Below are 12,592 nucleotides of genomic sequence, written 5' to 3' on the forward strand. Positions count from 1 at the left end.
AAATCTGCAGAAAAGGACCTAGGGGTTACAGCAGACGAGAAGCTGGATATGAGTCAACAGTGTGCCCTTGTTGCCAAGAAGGCCAACGGCATTTTGGGATGTATAGGTAGGGGTATTGCCAGCAGATCGAGGGACATGATCGTTCCCCTCTATTCGACATTGGTGAAGCCTCATCTGGAGTACTGTGTCCAGTTTTGGGACCCACACTACAAGAAGGATGTGGAAAAATTGGAAAACGTCCAGCGGAGGGCAACAAAAATTATTAGGGAACTGGAACACATGACTTATGAGGAGAGGCTGAGGGAACTGGGATTGTTTAGTCTGTGGAAGAGAAGAATGAGGGGGGATTTGATAGGTTGGATATTAGGAAAAACTTTTTCACTAGGAGGGTGGTGAAACACTGGAATGGGTTACCTAGGGAGGTGGTGGAATCTCCTTCCTTAGATATTTTTAAGGTCAGGCTTGACAAAGCCCTGGCTGGGATGATTTAGTTGGGGATTGGTCCTGCTTTGAGCAGGGGGTTGGACTAGATGACCTCCTGAGGTCCCTTTCAACCCTAATATTCTATGATTCTATGAAAATCTGTATTACCATTGGTCAAAGCATCTGCCTGTCACATCAATGGAAATATATAGTTAATTTCCAGTTCCTACCCACAAGTAAGTTTATTCAGGCATGTAAATGGATCTCATCTACAAATGGCACAGTGTTTTTTCATCTCACAACACTATTTACTTTAGGAGATCAGGAAAGGGGGAGAGCCGGGGCTAAAGTAATAGCTGATTCAGGGATCTATTCACCCAAAATCCCCAGCTCTGTGGATGCTGGCCATGAAGACTCAAAATCTCTGCACCAATGGGGCCTAATTCTGATTCAGATTTTCTGAGGGGATGTCTACCCTGCAGCAGGGCGTGTGCCTCCCAGCCCAGGTAAACAGACATGTGCAAGCTCTGCTCAAGCTAGTGCACTAAAAATAAGTGTGGACGTTGTGGCACAGGCAGAGGGTTGGGCTAGCCACTGAAGTATGGACCCACAAGGATGGATGGATTTCTATTTGGGTGGCTAATCTGTGCTAACATCTGTGCCACACCATTCACACTGCTATTTTTAGTACACTAGCTTGAGCAGAGCTAATATGTGTCTGTCTACCAGGGCAGGGAGGTAGGGTCCCAGCTAAAGTGCAGACAGACTCTGAGTTCTATGGTACTGAATGAATCTCAGTTGGTCAGCTGGGTGCTAAGCCAAGATTCCCAATCTTCCACTGAGCAGAGAGCCACCACTCATTTCAGATGAATGATATACAGGCAACAAGCAGGAAGAAACAAACAGAACAAGGAAATAAAGTCAATTTTTCTTTGGTTTCAAAGCTGTGCAGGTATACTTGGCATTTTTATGACCAGCTTAACTGCATGTTGCTCAACTGACCAAATAGCCTCTAAATGAGTATCAGTTAACATAATTAGTGTTTGATGGGTGTCCGCCCTCACAGTAGGCCATGGTAGCAACTTGTTCCCAGCAAAACTGGAATGACCACTTTGACCTATGGTTCTGAAACTCCACCGTTGTGACTGGAAGGAAGTCAAAGCCTGCCTGGCAGCAAAGTAGGTGAAAAAAAAAAAAAGAAAAGAAAAAACCCTACACAACAGTAAACTAGCAACCCACTCTAACACTCACTAAGTCAATGGAAAACTCATATTGATAACTCATATTGGATCAGACCCCAATGGAGCAGTAACCTGTTTTTCAGTTCATACAAATAAAATTGGATAAATATAGAGTCCTGAATAGTACACTGACCATATTCTTGAATTACATCTTAAATTGGCTTTGTAATGTTAGCAGCAAAAATAGAGTTAGGCAGATAAAAATAGTGCTCCCGGACAAATTAAAGATTGTTGCGATCTTATTTAACACTCTTAAGATTTAGAGCTTAGCTACCTGAGGAAATTGACCAGAATAGCTATTGTACTATAGCTCCCCATGTAGACACTCTTATTCCAGAGTAGAAGTGCCTTTAGCCCAAATCCTTAGAGGTATTTAGGTGCCTAACTCCCATTAATTTCAATGGGAATTAGACACCTAAAAACCTTTGAGGATATGGGCCTCTCTCTGGTTTAGTTTAATAATGGATTAAACTAACCCAGAAAAGGTGTTCTTATTCTGGAATAAGAGTGTCCACAGAGGGAATTATTTCAGAATAGCTACAGCGCTTTAAATTCACACTCTACCCTTTTTCCAGAATAATTTCCCACAGTAGACAAACCTTTAAAGAACTTGATAATTTTGCACATTGACACATCATAATATAAAAATGGCACAAGAGATGGTAGTAAGTAAAATTAAAGATTTCCCATTGTTGAATAGACAAATGAAAAACTGAAATGTATCTTTATGGAATACAATTTTATTTGTCTTGAGTGTAGTTTTTGATGAGGCAGGGAAAGGCTAAAAAATAAATTAAAAAATGAATGTGTCTAGCATTGAACAGGCTGATCTTGGATTTAGAGACTAATTTATACGTTATGTTTTATATTACTTATTTATTATTACTTATGTTTTATATTACTTATTTAAATAAAATATATTTATTATTGTATGTTATGTTTTATATTATATATTTATATATATGTTTTATATTACTGATTTTTTAAACTATTTAACAGTTGGAGTTCTTGTTGTGTGCTACACAGCATTTAAGCAAAAACAATGAGGAGTCCTTGTGATACAGACTAACACGGCTACCACTCTGAAACCTGTCATCACAGAATTTAAGTTTTCTGGAACATAGGCATATCTTGATTACATGTACTGTGGCAATATGTAGAGAATCTTCACATAGTAGGCTATATGTTCAGGAGTGAATTTAAAATTTCACACCATAAACTATTACTCCAGATGCTACAAAGACTGCCCATGTTATTTGTACACCAGTTACTTTCCAAAAACAGCAGCATTGGCTCTTTTGCAAGTTAATATACTGCTCAAATTCAAGTGGAAGGCGCGTGAAAAAAAAAATTCAAACTGAAAAAAGAAACTGGGAGATCATTTAGAAAAATAGTGGGATATGACATTTACCTCTGCTTAGGATTTGTATTTCTTTTTAAAAAATCCCATTTGGAAATGGAAGGAGTTTTTATGTTTAGAACAAAAAAATATTACTGGAATGCTTCACTTTTTAAAGTACTTGTTCAAATCCATGAATAATTTGCAGTTTTACATATAATAAGAGGCGATTTAACATAGTGGCCCAAATTCTCTTCTGGAGTAAATTGGCAAAGTTCCATAGAGCTGTGACAATTTACATCAACAGATAATTTGGCTACCTAACTTTTTTAACTGGTTTCAGAGTAGCAGCCGTGTTAGTCTGTATTCGCAAAAAGGAGTACTTGTGGCACCTTAGAGACTAACCAATTTATTTGAGCATGAGCTTTCGTGAGCTACAGCTCCCTTCATCGGATGCACAGTTCCACAGTAGGCATCTGATGAAGTGAGCTGTAGCTCAGGAAAGCTCATGCTCAAATAAATTGGTTAGTCTCTAAGGTGCCACAAGTCCTCCTTTTCTTTTTTAACTGCTTTACTTGCTAGGAGCCTAAGAAATGTGGATCTCTTATGCACAATATAATACAGCAGCCTCCTTCCCTTCCTGTCCTGGACTTGAGCGCTGTATGTCCTCCGAGGTGGTGGCATGCCAGCGGTGCCCCTCCAATACTGAGCACTTTTATTTCCGAAGAGCGTGACACAGAGTAACAAATGAATCCCCCCCGCCCCCGCCCCCGCCCCGGTGAGACTGGCAGAGCGGACAGAGCCACGTTTTCATGGCAACATCAGCACCTGCACAGAGCGGCAGCCCTTGGGGGCTGGGGAAGCTCCGTGTGAACGCGACACTCTCTCCGGTTTCTCGGAGAGCTGGTGCAGAAGGGAGGCCAGAGCAGGGAGCACCTGGCAGAGCCCGGCGGGCAGGAAGGCGGGGAGAGGCCCTGGCACGCCCGCCCCCCACCCGCGGGGCTCACGCCTGCCAGCGAGGCACGTCTCTCGCTCCGCACAAGGAGAGGGAATCACGTGGAGTCAGCCCCGGCCCGGCCCCGCTCCGCAGTTCCCAGGCGGGAGCGGCCAGGATTTGAACGCGGGAGCGAGTCAGGGGCGGGAGCGCATCGCCCCGAGCCGGGCCCGCCGGGACACCCGGCGGGAGCTTCGGAGGCTGCCTTCCCGCTCAGCCCCCCCCCCAGCCGGGGGTCGCCTCCCCTCCCCGGGAGCGGCCGGGACGGCGGCTGCCGCTCCTCCCCCCCGCGGCGCCCCAGCCCCTGAGCGCGCAGGGGTCACGCAGCGCGTGTGCAGACGCCGCGCGCTCCCCGGCTCCCCGCGCATAGCTCCGCAGCCCCCGCGGCAGCAGCAGCGGGGGCGGGGGATCAGGAATCACGTGCGGCTCAGGTTCCTCCGCCCTCGCCGCTGTTTTCTGCCGACCGGCGGCTGCGCCCACTGAGGCGATCGGACCACCTTAAGGACCGTACCACCCCAGAAGGGGGGGGCTCAGAAAGCAGCCTAAAGACAGGCCGAGCAGGCAGCCCAGGATTAACCAAATCCCCTGCCAACAGATTTAACCGTGAAGGCTCAAGCAGCAGGATTGACTAAAACCCCATTAGCCACCCAGTGTCCAAAGGAGCGTCTCCCTCTGTGGACCTGCCCCCACCCCCCTTCCGTCCACCACTTGGTGCCTTCCTATTAAGGAGGCTCCCCCTTCCAGCCCAGCTCCTCCAACCCCACCAGAGCGCTTCAGCGGGTAACCAGAGATTCAAAAACAATACGTCAGCCCACAATGCCCCGCGCTGAGAACAAGCATTACCTCATCCCACAGTGCCCTGCGAGGCGCTGAGAAGCTTCTAGGGGTGGGGTGACCATGGCGACCGGCTCCTTTGCAACAGGCCGGGCCCGCGGCCCGCCGCCCCCTGGGGAGGCTGCCGCAGCCAATGGGAAGGCCGCGGGGTGACATCATGGGCTATTTTTGGTGGGTTACTGCTCGCTGATAAGTGTTGGGCTGCACGCCGGGAAAGGGCTCAGAGTGTGCAGCGGGCTCCGGGGCAGCGGCAGCGGCGGGCCTGCTCTGGCAGCGCGGCGAGCAGCTCCCGAGCGCGGCTGGGCGATTACCCGGGACAAGGCGTCTCGCGTTGCGGCGGCTCCCGGCGGGGACCAGGCCCGCTCGGACCCCGAGCCGCGGCGGACGAGGGCTGAGAGCCGGGAGCGTCTCCGCAGCTGGCGGAGTCCAGGCAGCGCGAGCGGAGGGGAAAATACTTGGGACAACTTCTGCGCCGGGGGGTCCGGCGCCGCGGGGTCCGGGGCTGCCAGCCGGAGGAGGCGGCGGGGAAGCGCTCAGGCGAGTGGCCGGGCTCTGCAGCGCGCTCCCCCAGACAGCCCCGCCGTAGCAGAAGGGGACAGAAAAGTGACCGGATTTCTGACCCTCCCGCCGAGCGATAAGGAGGCGAAGCTGCCCAGTCGGACACTTACTCCGGAGTGAAACCGTAAAGCAAGAGACTGGATTTCTCCCCCGTTCCCCAGTCTCACTCGAGAGAGAGATCCCAGAACCTGGCACCAGGACTGCTGCGACTCCATTCTCAGGCTGACTCTTTTTGGGGTTTGAAAAAGTTCGGCCCTGATGCGCTGAAGAAACAGGGGAAAGACACTCCAGCCACTTGCACGGTGGCCAAAAAAGTAAGGCTTTCGTTCATCCTGATTGTTTTAAAAGGCTTTTTCATTGGTGAAAGAGTTACACTAGCAGTAGTTTAAAGTGAAGGTGAACTTTCTTTGAACGGGACTTAGAAAACAAACGCGTTTGTCACTGTTTAATTCTTATTGCTTTAGAGACAGTTTTGTGGACTGTGTTCTATGACTGCAAAGATGGAACCTACATTCTATGATGATGCCCTAAATGCTACCTTTGTACAGCCAGAAAGTGGTGGTTATGGATATAATAATCCTAAAGTCCTGAAGCAGAATATGACTCTAAATCTGGCTGATCCTTCAAGCAATCTCAAGCCCCACCTGAGGAACAAGAATGCTGATATTCTTACCTCTCCAGATGTTGGTCTCCTCAAGCTGGCATCTCCTGAACTGGAAAGGCTCATCATCCAGTCCAGCAATGGCTTGATCACCACCACTCCTACCCCAACACAGTTTCTCTGTCCCAAAAATGTTACTGATGAGCAAGAAGGGTTTGCTGAAGGCTTTGTGAGGGCACTGGCAGAGCTACACAACCAGAATACGATGCCCAGTGTTACATCTGCTGCCCAACCTGTTAATGGTGGTATGACACCTGTTTCTTCTATGGCTGGCAACAATGGTTTCAACACCACTTTGCACAGTGAGCCTCCAGTGTATGCCAATCTCAGCAACTTTAACCCCAGTGCACTCAGCACAGCACCTAACTACAATGCAAACAACATGGGCTATCCACCTCAGCATCACATTAATCCTCAGATGCCAGTGCAGCATCCCAGACTGCAAGCTTTGAAAGAGGAGCCCCAGACTGTACCTGAAATGCCAGGAGAGACTCCTCCACTGTCCCCTATTGATATGGAGTCACAGGAGAGAATCAAGGCTGAGAGGAAGCGCATGAGAAACAGAATTGCAGCCTCCAAATGCCGGAAAAGGAAGTTGGAAAGGATTGCCAGATTGGAAGAAAAAGTGAAAACTTTGAAAGCCCAGAACTCAGAACTGGCATCCACTGCCAACATGCTCAGAGAACAGGTTGCACAGCTTAAGCAGAAGGTCATGAACCATGTCAACAGTGGATGCCAGCTAATGCTAACACAACAGTTGCAAACATTTTGAAGAGACTGACTTGGAAAAAAAGAACTATGATGTTGTGGTAGAGCAACAGAAAAAACAAACACATAACAAGTGGCAGATACATAAAGCTAATGGTAAAGGCTGAGAGGCATTGAGTCCTGCTTGCACCCCACAAAGCACATGTGTGGAAAGACTGGCGAGCCTTCAGTTGAGCTAGTGGCAAAGCAGCACCGCTCTGAGAAGTGCTGTTCCTGCTCAGATGATACATCAGATCTTTGTTTAATATTGACCAAGACCTGCATGGACCTAACATTCGATGATCATTCAGTATTAAAGGTTAAACTGCAATAGAGACTGTAGGTTGCTTTCTGTAATACTCTTAAAGAAAACAAATGGGAGGGAGGTTTGTGGGAGGCTGATAAAAATGGAACTATACTGCCTGCCTTCAAGTAAATCGTGTATGTACATTTTTTTTATTTTATGAAAGCTGATTAATGTCAATAAACTACTTCATGACTTTGTAAATTATTTTTATGTTTGTGTTCTGTCCAGTAATGTTTGTAAATGAGGGTTTTTTGAGCACTCTGAATTTACCATTTGTAATAAAGTATATAATTTTTTTTATGTTTGTTTCTGAAAAAGTCCAGAAAGGTTCTATTATATATAAGAAAATTATAAAAGTATTAAATGCATTTATTCCCCCTCCCCTCTCTTTTTGCCAGTACCTACATCAGGACTCTACCACATACTCTACCATTTAGAGTTTGGTGTATGTTAATTTTACACTGTAACAAGAAGACATGTCCTGGAGAATGTGTCAGAAGGGAAAAGATAAAACACACCCTGTAACATAAACAGAAGTAGTTTATGCATTTGAAATGTTTTATGGATTTAATTCAGATTGGATTGCCTACCATAATCCAATAGCACAATGTAGACAGTAGCTTTAAAAATTTGAGGAGTTTGCCATTGTACCAAATTGCCCTGTGCTAGAATAGTCTGAACTGTAACTATCTATTTAATATTAGATACTTATTAAAATAATATCCCCAACATCATCTTTAAGGTAGGTCACTTCACAAACAATGTATCCTTCATATGGGTGCCTTCATTACTGTCTAATTATTCCTAGATAAGAGGTGGTCTTTGTTCATGAATATTTGTTGTCATAATAAAATCATTCTATAAGCCCTTTTCATATCTTGAATTCCTTTCCCTTTTAGACATTTTTGCTGACTAAAATTTAGTGACCAATATGAAAATTGGAGAAATTTAACATAATGGGGGAACTTAAGTAGCTATAGCTATAAATTGAAAATTAGGATGTAAATAAAAAGACATTCAGTAAGGACAAAAAGGGAAATTGACAATTTACCTGTCATTTTTGGTTTACATTTAAAAAACGGAAGTATGAGAATACTTTTGATAATAGAATGAGAACATAAGCAGTAGCTGAGAAGTCCCTTAACTCATCTGAAATAAACCCATGTTTATGGTAAATAATATAATTTATGATTTCAGGATTTTCAGCTTACTGGCTCTGTATCCAATTAAACGGTCTGGTTTATAGAAATGTATTCAGAGTGATTTTAAAACCAGGTATCTCAGAGATAACAGATACTATGAAAAGATAGGCAGAAAGTGTAATTCACTAATTACAGACATTATAGGTCTGGTACCAAATGATTAATATTTTTATAGTAGCTTGAAAGTTTTGTCTTTCGTTAAAATACAAATAAGTGAGTACAACACGAAATAAGGTGACAGTCGTGCTTAACATCTCAGAATAAAACTACATAATACACACTGGTATTAAGTGTTAGTGAAACTTTGACGCGCACACAAACTTTTTGCTACTACTTGAGCTCAAGATATATTTCCCTGTATAGCATACATACATATTTCCTTTGAAAGGGGATCCTTTGCTCATGTTATAGATCCTTGGGTATCAAATCATATGCATGATGGATTGTTTCAAGTTATAATACTATAGTAAATTTTTTCCTTGTTATACACATGTTGGTAGCTGGAGTTATTAGTAGCAAATAGAAAGTAAAGCTATCAGATACATAAAATTGTAACAAACACTTACCAAACAAAGGGTTACCGGGAGAATGCTGTAGTTTGCCAAGAGTACATTTTGCTGATGTCAGCAACCCGGAAGGTAAGTTGATTTTGACCATATGTAGGAATAGAAAGCAGAAGGATAATACACAGCATTGCTGGGTGTGACTTTGCAGGGACTTAACAAGTGCCAACTAGCAAAATAAGCAGGGTAAGAAGATTAATTACCTGCAAAGGTACAGATTTAACTCTTGACAGTGGAGATCCTACTAATGAGGCTTTTAGTTAACCATGCAAGGTTTTTCTCCCTCGCCCGAACAAATATTTCCAAAATTCTATTTTAATTAGACACAGCTGCATGATATACTGCCCCACCCATTCATCATAATCCACACACTTAACGTTACAGTTATAGTGTGTTCCATCTTATAAATGACATTTGATAACACAGGAAAAAGCTTGATTAGTAGTAACAAAACCAGGAATATGTCCAGGGTTGGATAGTTGTTCACTAGCGCCTGTGAACTGAGTTGCTTGTCTCAGTCCAGTTTGCGACACACAAGTGTGTACATCACAAAATCCTTTATTGCAATTGGCACAAGAGGCCGAGATCCTCAAAGGCATTTAGACTCCAAGTTTCCATTGATTTCCACAAATCCTTTGAGGACCTGGGCCTAACAGCCATCCTAGTAGGCAGTCTCATGGGGGACCAAGGGAAGAATAGGGGATGAACAGTGTATTAAACTCTCCCCTTGGTGTCTGGAGGTCAGTGTTGAGACACCAGGCCACTACAGGTAGGGCAAGCTTACAGGGTACGCAGAGGAAGTGTCTGTTTTGAGAAGAGTCTCTAGTAGTGCCAGTCTGTCACTCCATTGATTCACTTCTGCTGAATTTCAGTCTAATCATGCTTTCTAGGTCACTCAGTGATCCCGAGGCACAAGAATAAGGGGAGACTTGAAGGAAAAATGCAGCAATTCAATATTTGCTTAAATGTTGAGATTACATATTGTCTAATGCATACTATTTCTTGCTCATATAAGAGATAGTCCGTTCTCTGTGGTTTAGAGAGAAACTTTTTATTGCCCCAGCTGTACTCGCAAGGGAATATTTTGCAAACAACAGCATTGTGGACATGTATTTTACTTGGCAGTGAGCGTTGTCAGCAGATTCAGGAAGTGAAGTCAGAAAAAAGGCAGGGTTTCAAAGAGAGCAGGCTACATAGAAGTGCCCAGGCAGTGAGCATTCTAATCAGAACAGTGTGTTTGTGTTACAGAAATATTGATTAGCGTTTGAGTCTATAGTATATTAAAAAATAACCCCACACACCACTATTTCCCATATGGGTAGAAAAAGTGAGCCACAACAGGTCTTTGATCATGATTATTCACTGAATAATTTTCAGCCCAAAGGATAACTGCTTGCCACTATAAAAAGGAAAACCAGTCAATATCTATTTTATTCTGCTTTGTAAAGGAAATTCTGCCTGTCATTTTTATTCTCAGACAGCAGTAATAGTAACTAACAGATTCCTCCATCCTTGAATCTCTGCTCTTTATGTGTGATTAGGTTTGGAAAATGCTGATCTCAAATCACAGCACCATTAAGCCACCATAACTCACTAGGTAGCATACACCTAGTATGTAGCATACACCTAGTAGGTAACATACACCACTACTGAGGTACAATGGCCAGTAGGTGCCTCAAGTCACCTTCTCCATGAAAATAAAAACAAACCATCTGCAACTCTGTGATCTATTATGCCCTATGGGCAAGGGTAGGATCTATCCTACCCTCTGGGCAAAGGGAGAATCTATTATAATTACCTTTGAGAAAAACCAATAGGATTTTCTATGATGCTCATCACTGTAGTATCTGAGCACTGCACCTGCATTAATAAATGTATCCTCCCAACAGCCCTGCAAGGTAGGCAATCCTTATTATCTCTCTGATTGCTGGGCAGAGAAGGCACAGAGGGATTAGGGGACTTGTCCTAGCTTACACAGGAAGTTTGTGGCAAAGCTTGGAGGACAACCCAAATCTGTAAGTTTAGTTCAGTGCCTCGGCTACAATATTTTCCCAAAGCTAGATAATATGATAGATTTCCCCACACCTGAGAAAACTAGAACAGTTGCAGCAGTGTGTCCAAAGTTGTTAAATCACAAATAAAATGGTTACAAACATAAGGAGTAAACAAAAATCCAATGTAACAAGGAGAATTTTTTTAAACATACACACCAACATATTACAATGTACAGTCTACCTCAAAGTCTAACACAGAAACATTACGGGGTCGGGTGGGGGGGGTGGGGAGAAGAGAAGAGGGACACTAATCACCCTGCATTGGAAAAGCCTTTCAAAATGTAGGCATTTGTCTAAGGGACCAGGGCATAGGCAGTCTGGTTTAGCAGTCACAGCTGGGCTGGGTTCCAAAAGTCAAGGACAGCCACAAGGCTATAATCAGCAAGCAGGGATCAGAGCAATCACTAGAGCCAGAACTGATAGGCAAGAATCAGGCTGGGGTCAGAGACTGGAGATCAGCAGGCAAGGCAAGACCAATGCTAATGTCACTGCAGGCCAGATGTCTGTGTTATTGCCCAAACTTCCTGGTCCACTGTGATGGTGTGAACAGACCCTGCACTGAATGGGCACAGCTGCAATGAACACAGGAAGCCATGTACCCTCACCTATGCTGGGCATACTCCCAGTGAAGGGAGCATTCAAAAGAGAGCAGCTCAGCTGAATCTCAGTGGATGGAGCAGGAGAGCAGCTGGGTGCACAAGCCTCTTGCAGAGAAGCTGCCAGGGCTCCAAGCAGCCAGGACTCCAAGCAGCCAGGATCTGGCCTTACAGCCAAGCTGCTACAGACCCTTCAACTGCAGGGAGCCCGGGGGATGAGTCGCTGCCAGAAGGGGAAGGTGCTCCAGAGATGGACCTGAGAGGATGTCAAGCAGGATCCCAAGGCAGACCCATGGTGCTGATGGAGAAACAGAAGCTGGGGGATAGGAAGTGACCCAGGGAACTGGAGTCAGGGTGCCAGTCCCTAAGTCATGTGTATGGACTATTGCTTTTAAGAGTCCTGGGTTGGAACCCCTGTAGAGCAGGGTTGGCCTGGGTTCCTGTTTCCATGCCCCCCTCAGCCGGTAACTGCTAGGAAAGGGAATCCTGGACTCTCACCACTGGGTGACATAGTCCAGAGTATTACCACTAGGTAGTACTGCTGACCTTGGACACACAACACCTCCTGACATCCACCCTCCAGGGTTAAATATTGACCAGGGTCCAATTACAAGGCTGCTGGCACTCTGGACCTTTTGGGTGGTACTTCCTACGGTGCCAAATCTCCCAGTGATCCTTGGATTCAGCTCTGCCTGACTTCCTAGTGGCGACGTGGAACCATCAGCTGTCTCAGATACTGCAAGCCCATGTTCTAGTCCCACAGATCCCTACAATATGCGGTAGCAAGAGATATTTGACCCCAGATTCCATCTCCTGTACTTGGATGGACACTTAATGGTTAAGTTGAACACCATGATGATGGTAGCAGGATCACAGAGCAACCCTTTGCAACCCATGACGTTGTGCTCAGCAACCCACCCAAGACGTGGTGATATCCCAGCTCTGCTCATGTCTGTTGCTGAAACGAACACTATACAATACTCCTATGTGCAAAACTTGTGCTTATGACAAAGAAAATTAGTAGCGAGTAATCATGTAATTGTGGTTAAGCACCTACAAAGACATAAGCAGTT

The 12,592-nt window shown here is 44.9% G+C and overlaps 1 protein-coding gene across 1 annotated transcript; it reads left to right on the forward strand.

The window, feature by feature from the left end:
* Positions 1 to 5,054: 5,054 nt before the first annotated feature.
* On the forward strand, positions 5,055 to 7,400 carry JUN (Jun proto-oncogene, AP-1 transcription factor subunit). Its single transcript, XM_073357534.1, has 2 exons — positions 5,055 to 5,703; positions 5,854 to 7,400. Exon 2 carries the CDS (start codon positions 5,878 to 5,880, stop codon positions 6,820 to 6,822), a length of 945 nt encoding a protein of 314 aa, XP_073213635.1. The 5' UTR covers positions 5,055 to 5,703; positions 5,854 to 5,877; the 3' UTR covers positions 6,823 to 7,400.
* Positions 7,401 to 12,592: the final 5,192 nt, after the last annotated feature.

The sequence above is a fragment of the Lepidochelys kempii genome, chromosome 8 (genome assembly GCF_965140265.1).
Source record: "Lepidochelys kempii isolate rLepKem1 chromosome 8, rLepKem1.hap2, whole genome shotgun sequence".
Taxonomy (NCBI): domain Eukaryota; kingdom Metazoa; phylum Chordata; order Testudines; family Cheloniidae; genus Lepidochelys; species Lepidochelys kempii.